This window comes from Lagopus leucura, unplaced genomic scaffold, assembly GCF_019238085.1.
Source record: "Lagopus leucura isolate 7727_CA_CO unplaced genomic scaffold, USGS_WTPT01 Super-Scaffold_100060, whole genome shotgun sequence".
NCBI classification, from domain to species: domain Eukaryota; kingdom Metazoa; phylum Chordata; class Aves; order Galliformes; family Phasianidae; genus Lagopus; species Lagopus leucura.
The window spans coordinates 666,633-685,514 of NW_024962306.1; the positions used below are offsets into that span (position 1 = coordinate 666,633).

The 18,882-nt window shown below is 42.7% G+C and overlaps 1 protein-coding gene across 3 annotated transcripts in view; it reads right to left on the bottom strand.

Moving 5' to 3' along the window:
- The window catches only part of RALGAPB (Ral GTPase activating protein non-catalytic subunit beta), a 63,988-nt gene that overhangs the window by 39,186 nt on the left and 5,920 nt on the right, over positions 1–18,882 (bottom strand). For all 3 annotated transcript variants that reach the window (XM_042886634.1, XM_042886632.1, XM_042886633.1), the window contains exons 3-9: positions 18,236–18,438; positions 13,259–13,422; positions 11,888–12,074; positions 9,390–9,521; positions 7,993–8,171; positions 5,354–5,502; positions 5,044–5,260 (exon numbers count right to left, since the gene is read on the bottom strand). In XM_042886634.1, the coding sequence (XP_042742568.1) occupies positions 5,044–5,260; positions 5,354–5,502; positions 7,993–8,171; positions 9,390–9,521; positions 11,888–12,074; positions 13,259–13,422; positions 18,236–18,438 (1,231 nt within the window). The remainder of the gene's footprint in view (positions 1–5,043; positions 5,261–5,353; positions 5,503–7,992; positions 8,172–9,389; positions 9,522–11,887; positions 12,075–13,258; positions 13,423–18,235; positions 18,439–18,882) is intronic.

The following is an 18,882-nucleotide window of genomic DNA, read 5'->3' on the forward strand; positions in this document are numbered from 1 at the left end:
GGATAAAAGATGCTGCAAGATAATAGAAATAAAATGGAAACAAATCAAAGGACAGCAGTAGTTATAAAATACTTTTAAGATGGTGAAATTGTAATATAAGTTAAGAAGCTTTTAGCTTTTTTAAAAAATAGATTAAAAGCTTTATGATACAGCAAGCTTGTTAAACACACAGGAAATCGGCATTCAGGTCCAAAATTATGGTTTTGAAAGTATCATGCAAAACAAGGAACAAAAAGTTACAAAATACTAGCAAGATTTAGATCTGTTCATATCAATGTACATCAGTATTTAAAAGGATTATTAACCCTTCCCAGCTCAGGTGCATTTGCCTATGTTCCATTGCACGTGGGCTCCCCCCACGACTTCAGTGACTCGGTTATGTCTCACAAGGGCAGATTACTTACCTACAGAGCCTCCTCAACCATAAGCTTCCAAACCATAAGCTCCCGACTGCACTACTGCTCCGTCCTCTGTATGCCATGCTGCTAACAACCCAAACCAGCATGGGCATGCCTCCCCTGGCCATCAGCTCCACCAACAACCTTCCACAGCAGAAAAATAAAGCCAGAGCACCACTAGAAAGATCAGCATCTCAAAAACAATCTCCAGAAACAGATGAGAGAGTAAAAGGACTCCAGTAGCCAGGCATCGTGAGAGCAATCTGCATATCTCACATTCTCCACACACTGGGTCAGATCAAGACCTACGCCAAGCCTCTCAGCAATACTCAAAACTTCCCTCACCAGGGCTTCTCCTACCTTCTCCTACCTGCCTCCTAGACCAATACAGCCTTTGGGGCATCACAATAACAAGAGGAGGGCCAAAGCTGATGAGGATTGAACTTCACTCTGAGATTGCTTCGAGGCCCAAGAGCACCTGGTGATGCCAGCAACCATCCGCAGCACAGCTCCCCCACCACTTTACAACACGTGGCTGGCAAGCTTGTGACTTCTTTAGGAACAAGGTTTAAGAACAAGCCCATCCCATTGGAAGATCCTCTCGTTGAACCAGTGGCACAAAGGATTAATGGGTTCCTCCCAGTCCTCACCGTTTGCTGAGGACAGCAATGAGCAACACACTCCTACAGCCCGGCATGTCCGACACATGCAGCTGGAGTTCAGCACATCACGCACTCCCCAGAGCTGCCATATTCAGGACTATCTTCCTAAAGCCTTCCCAATGGATTTCTTCAGGAGTTTTATCACGTGGAGCAATCCGTGCCACACTGAAATAACGATCACTGAGCCATCCAATTTTACAGACTGTACCAGCAACACCCAGCTCCTTTCCATGCCAAACACATTACAGAACAGAACATTTTTCCTCTCTTCCCATGATACAGAATAATGTTTAGTAGCTGCCTTCTATAAAGCTTTACCTTTAAGGTTTCAGTGCAGAAGCTAAAACCTGACATAGAACAGGCACAAGAGCATTGGCACTGATGATGCCAAGATTTCTGTTATGTCTTCAGAACCGAAACAACTATGAAACACCATCTGGAAGGAGGAGGCTCAGAGCAAACAGGAAGGTTGCTTTCTAGGTGATGAATCCCTACCAACATTCAGCTGTATACAGATTACCTCCAGCTAACCTCACAGCAGAGAAAATAATTCTACAATCTCTCTTTTCCCAGACAGACACAGGCTGAAAACACTACAACTGCAAATGTGAAATATCTATGATAACTATTGCAGGATTCTAGATTAGTACAATTTTTACCATGGAAATAACAGAAAACTGAAAAGAGTGGGTGTGTGAGAACTGCTGAATGATGGCCTGAACCTCTGAATGATCACCTGAGGCGAGCAATGCGTCAGCCCTGGGAGCACAGGTGAAGGCAATTCTCCTGTGCTGCTGGAAGGGTGGAGGCTGGCTGCACCTCCCCCAGGCCCATTCAAGAGCTGACTGCCAGTGGGGAAGGGTCTCTTCTGGAGATCCCTCCTCTGGAGTTTTGCAGCAAGCTCAGGATGCAGGTAAACGTTCTATCTATTCTCTTCTTGTTATTATAATCTGCTTTGCTAAGCTCTCTTGTTTATTTCATAATTATAACATTCATTGATGATGTATAACATTCATTGATTATACAGCGGGACAGTATTTGTTTTCACATAACCACTGAATAGCTGAAGTTGGAACATGTGGAGATCACCTATTTGGGCACCCTGCTCAAATCGAAGCAAGATCAACTAGAGCCAGCTGGGTTACTCTCCCATCCACCCAAATATTTTTCAGCTCAAAACCTACAAGAAGTTGCATATTTTTTCCATCTCAGAAATGCCTTTCTTGCTCTTCTTGACTTCCTTTCAGGAGGTGAAAGAGTTGAAGAAATCAGAAACGAGGCACCACATCTAGAATAAAAGCAAAAGGTCCAGAAAAGCAATATCTACTAATTTGCCTGGGCCTTAACCAACTACTCCTTAATTCATAAAGCTCATCAAAAAGATGTCTTGTAAGATGGGAGAAAGGTGAAGTGCTAGTCCCTGTGAATCAGTAGGGCTCACTTAAAGGAGCTGAAGTGATTTCTGAAGTAGAATTTGAAACTGCATCTCATCCTTCATGGTTTCTTCTACGGTAGCTCACAAACCTTTATTTAGAAATCACATCATATCAGTATTTGGTGGAAGTTTGTGTCACCTTTCTGGAAAGGTGTACCAGGGCAGTGAGACCTCCTTGGTCTTGCAGAGAGGATTTTCTTCCTGCTGCTTACACAAGATTTATCAATAATGGTGCCAAACACGCAAAACGCATCCAAGCTAGTGACATAAGCTTTACAGTACTAAGCTGTTGAGAATGGGAGAAGGACTGTGATATACAGGCATAGTTAACCCATAGACGAAGAAACTCATAACAAGATTTCCTTTTGTCCCCTTCCCTAAGCACAGGGATTGTGACAACTAGCTGTCCCTTCTCTGCTGATCTCTTTTCACAAGCCTCACCAAAGGGATCAAGTCTAGCCAACGCAGGTTCATGAAAGGCAGGTCCTCCCTGACTGACCTCATCTCCTTTATGACACGGGGACCTGCCTGGTGGATGCAAGAAAGGCTGCTGCCATAGCCTACCTAGACTTCAGCAGAGCCTTTCATGCTGTCTCCCACAGAATCCTCCTGCAGAAGCTGGCAGCCTGTGGCTGGGACAGCTACACTCTCCACTGGGTAAAGAACTGGCTGCAGGGCTGGGCCCAGAGAGTGGTGGTGAACAGAATTACATCCAGCTGGCAGCCAGTCAGGAGAGCTGTGTTCCTCAGCAGTCAGTATTGGGGCCAGTCCTGTTTAAAGGTGTTACTGATGATCTGGATGAGGGGATTGAGTGCACCCTCAGGACAGCTGCTGATGACACCAAGCTGGGAGGAAGTGTCAACCTGCCTGGGGGTAGGAAGGCCCTACAGAGGGGTCTGAACAGGCTGATCGATGGGCTCAGGCCAACTGCATGAGCTTCAGTAGGACCAATTGCAGAGTCCTGCCCTTTGATCACAACTCCATGCGTTGCTACAGGCTTGGGGCACAGTGGCTGGAAAGTTGCACACAGAAAAAGGATCTGGAGGTGTTTCTTCTCAGAAAGTGGTGAGCCATTGGCACGGGCTGCCCAGGGAGGTAGTTAGAGAGTCACTATCTCTGGAGGTGTTTAAGAATCATGAAGACGTGGCGCTGAGGGATGTGGTTTAGTGGGCATGACGGTTACACTAGATGGATGAGCTCAGTGGTCTTTTCCAACCCTAAAGATTCTATATTGAGTAGAATAAGCAGAGGCAAGTGAATGGGCACAACACCAAGTATGATGGGCCCTACTTGTGTGATGGAGAGGGACCACAGCATACAGCCCTTCTGGCCCATCTCATCAGTCCCACGCAGCACCTTTCGCCTTACAAATTTCAAGATGTAAAAGATTTCTCTTGGAAGCATCCGGTTTCACAGATTAGACTCCTAGAAAATAAGCCTTTCAATTCTGACTTTCATCTGACTCTGAAGACGCTGATACTTCAAGTCAACAGGAACTCCATGAGGTTAGCTCCTTAGTAGACTCGCCATGTTTTCTAAGCAGCTGACCTTGAGATCTCCAGAGGAACGGTGCCTCTCTGTAGAGTTTCAGCAGCACAGATCCTTCTTCAGTGCTTACTTTAAAATACTAAATAAAAAACTAAACCCATCATTTCTGCACAGAGGAAGAATGTGATTTGTGATACAGTGAACAAGGAAGTTCATTAGTTTAACTACTAATATTGAATATTATTAGAAATCCAACCTGCTACAACAAACCTCTATCTATTTTTCTTACTTTGGCCAGTGAACTTCTGATGAATAGATGTCTTCCAAAGCTTTAGAAGACATCTGAAGTACAATATAAAGAACAGGAAACATGCAAGGACTGAGAGGTTTTTTTTTTTCTTCTGAATATATATCACTCAAGGAAAGAGAGTGCGTGAAAGCCTCTCTGAGCAGAGCCCTACTTCTATCATATCTCAAGACATCTAACTTCTAGAGCCGAACAAAGTGTAGCAGACAAAATAAATCTAGCACTTGAGAACTGCAGACAAGCAAGGTATCACGTCTTACATGGGAACATGTAACAACCATCACTGAAAGAAAACAACTTGCTACTTTAAGAATCATCTGCTCACAATGTTCTCCAAAAACACAAAGCATCACTTTGTGTGGTATTTGCAGTGAAGTCTGACAACTTTACAAACATGAGTCACCATTAAAATTTGCAATTACTCAAAGATATATTCAGGCAGATTTCAAACCAGGAAACGGACTCTTGCCTCTATTTCCCTCTGTATAAAATCTTTCCCACTAGCACAATTACAACCACCCTACTTGTTAGAGCAAGTGAGTGCTTAATTGTGAAAAGTAATTGATTTATTTATTCGTTTTAATTTAACAGCCTCCAGACACCTACTGGTGCTGGTTCAGCTGGGAGGGGTTAACCACTGTAAGCACTTAAGGCCTTATTTTTATTTATTGATTACGCTTTTATGTTAATCTTGCAGGTAGGAAATGTCAATAAAACAAAAAAAAAAAAGAGCACATTTTCAGTAATATTTACCAGTCATGCTGCTGTCTCTGTTTATTCCATTATGAAGTTTACAGTGAACAAATGCTGCATCAAATAACCACGATCCAAAGAGGTTCAAGATGCTGTTAACCTTTGGCCTGCGAGGAGCTGGCAGTGGCCGTGGCTCAGAACTTGTCTGGTTTGGGCTAGAGAGCGGAGAAGTGGAGGATGGTTGGTGCTGCACTTTGGAAGCATGTGCAGTGGTTGCCTGTTTGAATGGAAGAACAAATCAGCTCCCAGAAAAATGAAAATCACTTCCTCCGACAGGACAAGTACATAAACACAGAATGCGAAATCTTACAGTGCTGGTTTTCATTGTTGCTTTATTCACAGTCACAGCCCGATGCCTTCGGTTATGGGGTGGGGTGGTGTTGATCGCGGTGCTCTGGGGCATGCTCAGCCTGTTCACTGGGGTGGGCGGTGCGCTGTCTGAGCGGGGTCGTGAAATGCCTGCAAGAATCCAGCAAGCTCTCAGCACCTCTTCTATGAGCTCACACAGCAGCGCAGTTACTCAGCCTTTGGACCTTCTGTAAATAAACTAGCCTTCCCTCCGCCCCCACTTCCATGAGCAGATAGAACAAGAAAGACATTTTTCCCTTTTCCTGGCAAAAATAAATGCCCAAACAGAAGAGAATTCTGGTTGCGTTAGATAAACAAATGTTGAACAGAAAACCACGACTTCAGAACCTGGGAAAATGCACACAGGAGTACAAAGCCTAGGAGCAGGCAGGGGGAAAGGTGCAAGGGTCACCTGCCAAAGCCAATTTAACTGCTCACTCCTGCCAAAAATCAGCTGCATCTCACCTTTGCCCTTCTTTTCCAACCTACATCCCACAGCCCATTCTGAGGCAGCTCTAGGATGTCTGACCCTCAGTCAGCTCACTAAACTAAGACAAAACCAATACACAGTGCAGCATTCTACTGTTTTAGTGAGCTGGTTCAGCTCACTGAACAAACGCTACAGCCAGTGCAAAGGATGCCTAAGCAAGCTGAGCAACCTATAATTTTCTGGCAGCAAGAAGTTAGATCAGCAATCTCACACAGCCCAGCCTGGGGGAAGCATTTGAAGTGTGTGAGAAGTTACTCTTTCTAGTCACAGATTGTGAAATAACTAGCTTAGAAATTCCCTCTGCCAAACTTGCAGTGACAAACAGCACTTCTTCCCATTTCAGTGAATACCAGCCCCTCACCCCCCATCTGAAAAACTAAGTGCAAAACTGCAGCAGGTCTGAAGACTGGACAGAGTTTTTTGACTATATTGAAATACTCAAATGCTTCATGTACACAGCACAGAACAATGAACTCCTGCTAAACCACTACTGCTGGGCCCCAAGCAGAGGTGATGTATGTACTATGAAACTTATTCCTTTGGTACAATTTGTTATTTGAGGGGGTGTAAAGTCAGGTGGAACACTTTGCCAAATGCACACATCACCTAAGCGTGTACCAGAGAGGGCAAGATAAAAACAATGTGCTTCAATGTTGGTGTAGTAACAGGATTTCTCGTTAGCCTTAGCTTAATTCATCCATCTGCCCAGGACACACTGTGTGTGTGCTGTATTTGATATCACCAGCAGCTCTGCTGTGCCCAAGAGCTACATTTCTTTGTTGGGCTTTTTTGTTGTTGTTTTAATTCAGCTTGCACAGACAGGAAAGGATTCTCTCCCTGTTAATGCTCAGATTAGCAAATTTAATTTATTTTATTATTATTTCAGTGGAGATTCTCAAATTCATCACAGGTTAGTAGAGTGATAGAGTAATACAAAGATGTTTTTATGAAGCAAAATATGGCCTTGCCTATATATAGTTTTCCTTCCACAACTTCCAGTAGTATTGGACTACTGAACATTCAATATCTCAGATGTAGTACTAGTAAATAAGGAATTTTAATGATAGCTAAAGTTGGTGGCAAGAAATCTGAAAGAAGCACAGTACCCACAACCCCTTTTAAAAGTCACAATCACTTCATAGAACAGCCCCAGGCTGTGGAAGTGACAAGTGACCATTGGCTCTTTTCTGCCATTTGGTAACTTTTTAAACAGTGCTATTCCTACCAAAGTGAAAAACACAGCAACCAAAGCTTGTTTGCACAGGGGAACAGGGTACCAACAGAGCCTACTTTCTCAGCCTATTTTTTCTCCTGCAGTTTCTGTACCTGCTCAACTGCAGTCCAGTAGCAGCTCACACTTCTGGCACAGGGCAACACTTGCTTGCACACATTTAAAGAAAAAAAGCAGGAGACAGGTGGCTTTTCTGACCTTACAATAGCACATCAACTCTGAAGAATTTTCAGTAAGACTGAAGGGTACTTAGAATACTGCCTTACATTTCAAGTGCTTTACAATGTTACTTAAAAATTAGCAGCCAGTGCTTATATCTAACCTCATCTTTCAGGGAACCTGAACAACTCCGTTACCAGGAGATGCAAAGAAACAAAGCTTCTTCTCAGCAGCAGCATTCAAACCATTCCTGAACTAGGGGCAACTGCCAGCTGCAGAACAAGTACCTGAAGATGCCAATCAAAAATCAATACCTACCAAGAAATGGGCACCGCACACAGCTGCTGCCACAAAGTCACTAAGCAAAGTTGTCAGTGCTCACAACATGCTAAAATGTAACACTTGTATTGCTGGTCAGATAAAAGGAGAAAGAAGCCTTATTTGGGGGACAGACATTAATGCTGGACTCGACATTTAATTAAAACATTTTTGGCATTTGTTTAACACGAAGGTCAACTGTAACTTTCAAATATAACTACTGTGTATACAGACAGTTATTTACAAGTGGCTTCAGGTCCCTTCCCTATCAATTTTAGGCTGTACTCGCAAATGACAAATGGTCACATCTGTTTTCTGAAGAATCCAGATTAAAAAAAAGAAAAGAAGAAAGTAGTGACCAGTTACTGTTCCCAGCTACCCACAGGTAGGTTGAAAGCATTACCTAGGAAAGCATCCACTAAACAGCTGATCCCACGCATGGCACGGAAGAATATTTGAGGCAGATGCTTAAGGCAGGGGTACTGATTCAGCTCTTGAGTCATCCCACTCACATTCAGAAACTGCTCCTGAAATTTGGGGGTAGAACTAATAATGGCTGGGTTACTCAAATCCACAGGATTACTGCACACAGAAAAAAAGAGGATATGTTTCAGTCAGTTTAAGGACAGTTTTTAAGATTTCAAGAATGCTTAGAGATGTTATGCTTTAAGGCAATTAATTAACAGTAACACGTGAGATCATCAAATAAAAAACCCTCAGAAGGTCAGCATCTTCTGCCAGCATTTTTTCTAATAGAGACTTTTTTGTTGCTTTTACTCCATCACAGGAGTCACAGAAGTCCATTTTTCCTTCCTGGTTTAGTAGTGGCACACTGTGTTCAAACATTTAAAAAACAACAACAAAAAATTCTCTATTTTAAAAAGCTTTAAACATTCAAATAATCTTAATTTATTAAGACCCAGAGAGCAAGAGCACACCCTACAGAGAACAATCCTGCAGTTGCAGTAGTGTTCAGGACTTCTGAGCTCCATTTTTAAGATCTTACATAGTTAAGATTCTTCCCAAAGGGTAAGTGATAAATTACACATTGTCAGAAAAAAATGAAGTGAAAGTGAGGGAGTAGGTTGTAAAAACTTGAGTTTTTTCCTGCCAAATACAAATGCTGCACCATCAAGCCTGGATTGGGAAGACACTACAGAAACGCAAAACTGCTCTCAGAAATAAAGAATAAATTTTAACTAGTAAAATAAGTAAATTTTAAACCTAAATAAGCGTTAGGATGATTTTAGAGGAAAAAGTCAATTATGCTGTCCATTGGGAACATTAATGTGATGCCTTCCCAACACTCCTCAGAACAAAGCACCCACTTGGTTCTGCTGCAAATTTGAGGAAGGATAGATGTTATAATTAACCTATGAAGCTTTCCTTATAAAAGCAAAGAGATACACCCATTTTAGAAATAATCTTTTGTAGGTTAAATTTAACTCTCTGCAAAGCAAATGGAAGCAGTGCACATCTCAGTTACTGTTCTGCTCTTCCTGTTTGCTACCTCAGAGAAACACAATTCTATTGAAGTCCTGTTTTTAAGATCCTCCAAAATGCCACATAGCAAAAAACACTTTTTAACTGAATTTGTTAACTAAGAACACAAAGTGGTGTGCTGAGAATGGAGCGGCCCACCACAGCTTTGCCCTGCTGCAGGGCTCTTGTACCACACATTTCCCACACTTTGTTCTACTTCAGTACATCGAGCTCAGCAGCCTCCAGAGAAATTTTTCATTTGAAAATCTTCAGAAACAATGCAAGAACACACAGAATGGATGGTTGTAGCTACAATACCTCAGCATGTGTAAAAAGCGAAACCAAGTTTGTGCGATGCACTCATTGTCCATTTCAGGAGGAATCAGACCAGCATCTTCTTCAGGAATTTTAAACGGAGGAAACGAAGGTCCATACGTGAAACGCAGCAATCTAGAAAGCAAGTCAGACACATCTGTCATGCTCTTAATACTCCTCAAAATGTAACAGTGCATCAAAGCCTCCAAGAAATGAGCAGGAGGCCACAAAGGAACTACAGCAACACGATACCATGAGGACAACGGCTGAGACAAGTGGTTTGGGATCCTCACTGCTTAGCCTCTATGAGCTGCTGCTGTCTGATTTGATTCCTGCTTCATCCCCAGCTCTGCAAACTTTGCTCACTTCCCTGACCAGCATAATCTTGGTGTTTTCTAAAAGCATGGAAGAGAGAAAAGCAGTGCCTTCTGAAATTCCTAACAATTCCCACAAACTACTTTTTGGTTTCCCTAAGTTAAATGGTCTTGTAGCACCATTTCTCACCAGGTGTTGCGGAAGTCCTGCTTACTCCTGAAGTTAAAGAGCCCGAGTTACCATTCACTGCAGCCAATTCATGCAAAAGACAGTCACAGCATGTAGGGAACCACAGTCTGTCATGATGAGTTGTTTGGGCAGAAAAGTAAATGAACTTTAGGACGAGGCCTTCTTTAAGTCCAAAACAGAAATACACATTCCCATACTGAGCAGGAGCCACTTTGCAGTGTGCCACGCTGGATGCCCCAGCACCCATTTGCACTTGGTGCCCCAGAGGCAAGGTCCTATAGGGTTCTGCTGCAAAAAAACCCAACAACCTCATCATGAACCTAATCAGCCGCCCAGTGAATCCTAGCATCAGCCTTGGCTTGCACTTCTTGCTAAGTCATGCCCCACATCTGTGTGCTGCAGAAGAACACACTGCTTCACAGTTCCTCTTGTATGGGCTGCAAGAAACCAGCTCCTCAAGGGAGCTGATAGGATCTTAACTGAAATTTGAGACTTACTCAAGAATGACTACAAACAGAAATAAGTTGTAATGCACAATCAGTTAAAACAGACTTACAGCACCCTATATGGGGAAAAGCAGTTCCTATTGGTATGGCAGCACAAGAAAGCTTGTTTTACTCATCACAGCCATGGACACAGATTAACACTGCATCAGGGTACAAAGTTCCAAATATAATTTGCTATCTGGCTTTGAGATCCTTACTTGTGGCTGATGGATGACAACTCAATTCAGACAACAGTTCACTAGGACAGCACTTCAACTGTTTGAAGCTTTTATTTTATTTAAGTATTAAAAATTCAGCTTAAATGCACTACACTTAAAGTTAGCATCAGAGGAGTTCAGTTTGCTAGATATAAACCAACATTACTATGCAGCAGATCAGCAAAATAAACGTTACAGAAACCCTGCAGATTACTGTGAATCAACAGAGCTAAGACTGTTAATCAACAGTGAAGGATAAAATTTGGGCATGAAGTGCATGGAACAGAAATGCCAACACATGTTTGGATTCAGAGCTGCGCTTTTCAGATCAGTGAATCATAAAATATCTTCTGTTATGCAACGCTGCGTCGAACAAACAAGAAATAGCTAAAGAAGTAGTGTGCAAAATACACATAACTTGCATTGAGGCTTTGTTTCCCACAAAGGTTTAACAATTAGCTGCATAATCTGGAAACACCTATTTACACTTGCTTTTTTAACAAGTAATTAAAAAGCAAGTTTTAAGTATTTAATTTTTCACAGCGCAGCAATTTTAATACATTTTCAAACTTTCATGCAAATCACTAGTAAGTCTCAGAGGAGACTCATCCCCCTGATCCTCACTTCAACATCTCCAGGAGGATGAGATTTGCCCCACAAAGACTTCACAGCACAAAGAGCCCAGCGTTATCAGTACTGATGCTCTCCTCACTGTTTGAGGCTTCCTGCTACAGCCCAGCCTCCCCTGCAGCCCCCAGTTCCTCACAGCGTGGTCTGGTACTGCTCCTGTGCAAGAAGTCTGCAGCCTGCATCTGGCCCCTCACATCCCCATAGCCAGCCCATAGCATCGCTGCAGCTTTACAGAGCAGGAGATGCCTCAAACACAGGCACTGCTCAGTGGTGATAAGCACCTCATCATCTCGGTGATGCCTGTCACACACACAAATTGTAATACTACACTAATGCTAATGACTCATTCCTCACAGAACATAATATAAAAGTCAGCGATGGAGACTGATACACGTTCACACTGAGTAAAATGCTGATTGTTGGAGAAAGGCTGAGATTATGCAGTAACAGGGACAAATCCATTTAGACAATTCACTTGCAGAATGAAAATACATACATGCCCAAACCATAAGAGCCAAGAGCATTTGTAAAATCTCTTATTAAGCATTTTTTTTTTCTCATTCACTCTGGGATCACTGTGCATTCCAGAAACACGAAACTCCAGAGAAATCAAGCTGTGATTGTAGCAGCAGGTGTCTATCCCTTTGTGCACAACTTCTCCTACCTGGAGGTAAGAGCACAGATGACCTTGCTCCACTGCTCCACTACTGCAGGGTGATGCCGCCAGTTGGCCACCATTTCTTTGGCAGTTTTCCAGTAAGGTGGTGTTGGAAAGCACCGTGTGCAGGCCAGTAACCACACCTCAAACAGCACGCCAATAAGCTTCTCAGCCAGATTTTCAGCAATGCCACCTTATAGCAGAAATGAAGCATACTTTTAGTGAGTGCTCAATCTAAATAACTTCAGACATCTCCTCAAGGACTATTTTGATACTAAAGGACTCTCACCACCCTCACAGAATCACAGAATGGCCAGGGTTGGAAGGGACCTCAAGGATCATGAAGCTCCAACCCCCTGCCACACGCAGGGCCACCAACCTCACCATTTCATAGCAGCCCAGGCTGCCCAGGGCCCCATCCAACCTGGCCTTGAACACCTCCAGGGATGGACAGGGCATCCACAGCCTCTCTGGGCAGCCGTTCCAGCACCTCACCACTCCCTCTGTAAAGAATTTCCACCTGACATTCAATCTCAATCTCCCCTCCCTCAACTTGAAACCATTTCCCCTTGTCCTGTTGTTATCCACCCTTTCAAAGAGTTGATTCCCCTCCTGTCTGTAGGCTCCCTTTAGGTACTGAAGGCTGCAATGAGGTCACCCTGCAGCCTTCTTTTCTCCAGGCTGAATGAGCCCATCTCCCTCAGCCTGTGTTCATAGGGGAGCTGCTCCAGTCCCCTGATCATCTTTTGTGGCTCCTCTGGACCCTCTCCACAATTGCATCTCACATATTAGATTTCAGTTTAAGCAATAACTGTAAAGATTCCCAATCTTTTCATCATATTTTTCATCATTTAAGGTAATTCCCCATCGCTTCATACAGAACTTTTTACAAGCCCAAAGGTAACAGAGAAAACCCAGCCACGTGCTCGTGTCACTAACAGATACTGGGAATTCAGCTACTGACCTTAGGCTGTCTTCTTCTGCACACAGAATATTTGATGTCTTATTCATTTTAAGTAAGGTATAAACTGATAACATTATTTTTCTGTAGGCAGGCCAAACTGGAAGGCACGTATGGCTTCCAGTGAAACTAACAGGGAACAATGTTATCTACACCCTTCACTATGAACTCTTTGTGTACTGAGTCCACTGTTCTGCAAAAACATATTTTGGAAAACTGACTCAGCTCTGAAGCACTCAATCTTCTCTGGCAATGCTTTATTTTGGAGTAGTGTAGCAGAATTAGGAGTGAGCTATTGCACTCTGGTGGCTACTACAAGCTTTTAACACATTTCCCCAAATTCCCACAGCAGTTCAACATCCAGCAGAGCCAAAGCATTTTCTAGTAATTGGATCAAATGAAAGTCTAACACAAACCTTGCACAGTTGGAGCTGCTAGAAGAGTATCATTAATCTGAAGAAGAAATAACAACAAAACCTCCCACGTTTCTCTTGCCATAATTGTTGATTCACGAGCCAGTTTCTGGACTGCTTTCAAAACTTGCAGGCACAGCCTAATCTGACTAGATCCTGGGTCTGGCCTGCAAGAGAAGGAAAACATTACTTGAGTCTCCAAAGAGGAAATGGAATACACCATAGAGCAGCGTGTTCAGTAATCAGAACTTTGAGCAATTGTAAGAGGAAACATCAGTATGACTGAACCAGAGCCAAGAACATGAACTAATTTGCATGTATGCATCACAGCTGTGCCTCTGAGCATCCTAACTCTATCTTAACAAGTACAAGGTGTACTATAATGCTTTTCTTTACATGAACTCACCGACACAAAGTGAACATTTTAATCAGAGAAAGTATAATCTCTTACAAGAAAATATTTACTAGGACAAACAATGCGAATGCTAAGACACCTTTCATTGTTTGATATTTAAGTGAGAAGAAAGTGTTGAATTTAGAAGAAAACATGTTAAAACTTCTTCCTTGTTCACCTCTTGCTTCCAAATGCACACCCAACTCTTGCCTTGAATTTCTGGCATTTAGGAAAAAGAAAATCTAGAAGAAAGTCATTAAATAGGGAAACTAGACTAAAAGAAGAAGGGATAAGGAGGGAAGAAAGGGAAGAAGTTGGCAGTATGAAGTTTTTCCCTACTTAAAGAAGCAGTTCCACACTGCCTCTGCTGAGTCACACAGCACAAGGTGTTGCATGCGCAGCAGGCTCTCTTCAGTCAGTTTGTGCACGGCAGAATGGGGACAGAACACTTACATGAAGTGCTCTGGAGAGTATCTGAGGACACTGGTAAACACATCCAAGCAAGCCCAAAAACTTAAAGAGTGAAAGAATGAAGAATGAAAGAGCTTACTGATTTAAGTGTGTGATATATGTGAGCCATTTTTTGACTTGCAAGCTTAAATTTCAAGTTGTAAGCTTAGGTCATCCTACCAGTTGCTAATAAAGAGAATCACAAAGATATGACCATCCACCAACCCACTAAGCAGCACTGCTAGAGCCCAAGCACTGCCAGCGCAATGTAAACCACAAGTCGCTCACACAGTGAGCTCTCAAGAACGTGCAGATCCACTAGACAAGGATCTGCTATTTTCAGGGAACAGCAGCTCAAATTGAGATCACGTACTGATAGATGCTTTTTAAAAGGATCACCAGCTCTTATCTGTGCAGTATAAATATACTGTATGCCAGTACTGGAAGTAAGATTACAAAGAGACAATGCCTAGAGCAAAACCGTGGAGCAGTCACAGTTCAGAACATCAAGGGGCTGTTCTGTGCTGCTGCTCCTAACAGATCATCTTGGTAAAGCAACAAAGCTGGGGACAAGCGAGCCTCTGTTATGGCACTGCTTTCCCCCCCGTGCAACAAAGCAAACTTTTTAAGCAAAGAATACCCTTATTTTGTCATTCATTGTGTTTCAATGCCTGTCTCAAGAATTGATTCCCTAAGATTTTAATGAATTAATATTAAGGGATGTACAAATAGGAGCTCCTGGTGACTAATGGGAAACCTCTGAACAGAAGTGGGAAAGAGAGCTCTGCAGCTTTCACCCCTTTATCAGTTCCTTTTTTCCCCACAAAGTCAATTGAATGGCAAACTTCAGCTGCAACATTCTGCAGGCTTATTTCCAGAGATTTCTCCAGGACCCGTCCTTATGGTTCCCACACCTACACTCAGCAAGAATTGCTCCCAAAATTTTATACATAAATTAGAAGTTATCAGAAAGGCCTGTTATGCTTGGCCAGTTGCACATCCTGTGGTCTCTCAAAAGATTCCAGACACCTGAGAGCAGACCCCAGGGCCATGTCTACAACCCTACATTCCACAGGGCAGGGAAAAGAGAGCTTTCATAATTTCTTTCCATGGTTCAAGCAAACTGAAATCTTACCTAAGAGTAATAACTACCTCAGTTAAATTGTGTGCTACGCTCCCTGAGCATCACAGCATTGCTAGAGATGGACAGCCAGGGGGGGCCTTGAGGAGTGCTCAACTACATCATGAAAAGAAGTCCTCCAGTCAGCAGGGCAGACAGGTCAGTGCTGCAGGGAAAGATGCACTTGTTCCTTAGTGTCTGACAGACAGAAGAAAAGGAGTTGGACTTGCTCCTCTTCCAGTGTCTTTATTTTGTCAGCACCACACTATTTCATGAACATACAGAACATGTAAACAGCTGCTTCAGCTGGACGTTCAAACTAAAATGGTTTATGATACACATCTGCTTTGTATCTGGTGAGTACATATCACTGATACACCACAACTCTGAACCACCACCTCTAAGGCAGCCAAGCATCTGCTGCACTGTCAGGACACCAGGCCAAGGAAGGAAGCTGTCGTAACCCCAAACCTCTACACGACAAAGGTTTGCAATTAGAGCTTTGTGTTTCCTGCTACTTTGGAGACTTACAGGAGATAGTTCAATATATTACCAATGTATATCAGTATATTGTAGCATAGGTTGCTACAGGAGCTCCTGGGTAAGCGTGTACAAGTGCTTATCAGCACCAGGCACCTGCAGCAGCTTGGTACCAGAAGTAGACTCTTCTCCCTCTACACAGACATGTAAGAAAATGAGTCCTTCCTTTCTCTCAAAAAATTTGCACACAGTATAATTCTGTATTTAATGTTTGTTACATCATGTTTTTGCATTGCTCAACTGAAGGAAACGCTTTAAGATCTTCTTCCTGAAAAGGCACCAGGTACAACAGAAGAAAAAAAAAAACAAACACCAAGCACAGCCTTTCAGATACATGTTAAGAGCTTGGGAAAGAAAAATAAGAGAGATCTTATGCTTTGTGGTGTGCACGCAGGTTTACAGTCATGATTTCTCTGCTCAGCCTGTATCTAGACGTCAGTTGTTTCATTCAGCAGACATCACACACGGTCTGCCATCCTGCATCAATCTCAGTATATGAAGTTGGAGCAGAAGCACAGAACAGCAGTAGTGTCAGCAGCACACAGGAAACAAAACTGACTGTTAACAGGACCTCTATCACATGGCAAAGGAACACAGGAAAAAGCTGCTTATCAAACAGAAGAGTGCATTCTCCACTGGGCCAAAGAAATAAGCGTTTCTGGACTGAGCAAATTCCATTCTGCACCTATTAAAGACCTGCACCAGCTCTAGCAGGACAGACATCCCTCAGGAAGGCTTCTTTAACAACTGCCACATTTCCCAGCACCCAGTGTTTTTGACACAGTAAACATGTCAACACAGCACATGAAGGTGCTCAGCAGTCAAAGGACCTTCTACCTCAACTCTGTGTGCCACTGCAATGCTGTTTTAGACCGGTATGTATTATTGCATTGTAAAAATAATCACTGTGTTTAGTTAAAATGATCTGGTGCTTAAAGTGAGAGCACAGGTCCCAGAACCTGCATCAATTGCTTTCAGAAGAAAAAGATACTGATGAATAAGGATTCTAAGATTAAATATCTCCTCTGTTTGAGAGCTGCTTATTGAGAAACAATGACTAAAGATCCCAGATAAAGGAATCAGCAGTGTAACAAAGCCCTCCCCAAAAAAGACAATGCCTCCAAGAGGGTGAACAACTCAAAGATACTGAAGACATCTGAAAATTATCTTATTAACTGCAAAATATTTGAAACTTGTGCATAAGTGCATTCAGGGTCACCGCTTGAAACTGGAAAGATAGCAGTTCTTTGTTCTTCTTGGACACAGGTTCACAGCAGGTTACTACACACTGAGTTCTGGTTTTATTCTTATGGAGTCCCATGACAAAGCCCAGCTAAGGCATCAGCCAGCTCTAGGCTAGATGCCAGCAGCCCAGGAAGGGAGTGACTGTGTTTCTTCACCTTCCTTGGGCAGTCACCAAGAAATGACCAGTAGAGACAGCTTTCTGTGGAAACCTGATCTGAAGCATCCTTTCTTTAAATTTCTTCCCTCCACTGCTTCCCTGACTGTCCTTTAAAGGGAATTAAAACATCTTCCACTGTGCACTTAGAGGAATTAAAACTCCAATTAAGTTGCAGAATTTGAAACAATCAAACAGGAACAACCTCTTCATTTGAGCTTGTATGAATTCCTCTTCAAAGCCCTTTATCAGTACAACCTTCAGATGAAGTTAAGTAACCCAAGCAGGGTTTTGAAGGCCACTCACAGTGATGCAGCATTCTGCAAAGTAGGTTGTTCAGCAGAGGTCTGGAGGTACCAGACCTGAAGTAATTTCAGGAGCTAGTACCTAGGTACTGTTTCACAGGGAACTACTAAGACAGCTTTTTCTTTATTCAGCCTGTATTCTGCACCATCAGGCCCATTTGTCATAAACTACACATGAAATCTAACGTTGAGAGCACTCAAGGCAACACAACTTTTTGTCTAAGAGGTAGGAGCATGCGTATGAACATCACTGTCCAATGATGTTCAGGGTAACGTCAGGCTGACAGATAGCAAGCACTTCCGTAGGGCTCCTTGAAAATGATCAGTGAAACACGATCAATATGATTATGTTCATTTAACAGGCAGCAAATTCTGGCAAACTTGCAGGGAGCAGCTTGTGTCTACTCTTCTGATGTGATGGAAGAAGCTGTAAGTCAACACAGCATGGGATGGCCACCACATGCTTTTACTTACCTCATTTGTACACATTATTAGCAGACAGTCACATGATTTAGTTTTTTTTTGTTTGTTTGTTTGTTTTTTAAATCTCCCCCCAGTCATGTAATAATGGTTCTGAAGTGATTAGTTACCTAAACACAGAAGCAACAAGGCATGGATGGAGTGACATCCCTGTAACTTCGCTACAATAACAGCCTCACTTAAACAAGAGCCTGCATGGCTCATCAGGTCCTTCTGACACACTGCCTGCCGACCATGGCTCTGGATGCCTGTGGACCTCTCCCACCCTAAACACCACTTCCCTGACACTCACCTTGGTACAAAGAGATTTTGGAGATGTTTGAGAATGCTTTGAACATAAAGGTTTGGTTCCTTAATAACTGGTAAAGGAATCGAGTCCTTAGGTAACACAAGAGCCATAATCCAGTCTGTATACACATCGACACAGTACTTCACGGTGTCGCCATCCAGGGGCAGGGTCAGCCCGTAACAAACCACCTCCATCGTCCATTTTACCTAGGAATAAAGTGAAGGTAATAACAGTGAATTTTAGAGAGTAAAGGATGATTAACGCACACTAGCTCTAATGTAAAGAGAATTTCTTTTACCACACAACTGCATTGATCTGATGGACACACAAATTAGAATCACAGAATCATTAAAGCTGTAAATAGTCTTTAAGATCACCAAGTCCAACTGGCAACCTATCACTACCGTGCTCAAGTTAATGACTCGGTGTTCTCATGCAGCCCTGTGATTTCAAAAAGAATCTCTTCAGTCTAAATCATAGAAAGAATTCCTCAGAACACACAAAGAGCTGGACAATCATAAACTGATGTAGTAGAAGACTTGCAGATTCTAGCAAATAAACACTCATATAATACCAACACTTACAGTCACACACTTGCTTCAGCAAATACAAAGGCTGCTCTACAAAGGCTTTAAAGTGTTAACCAACTC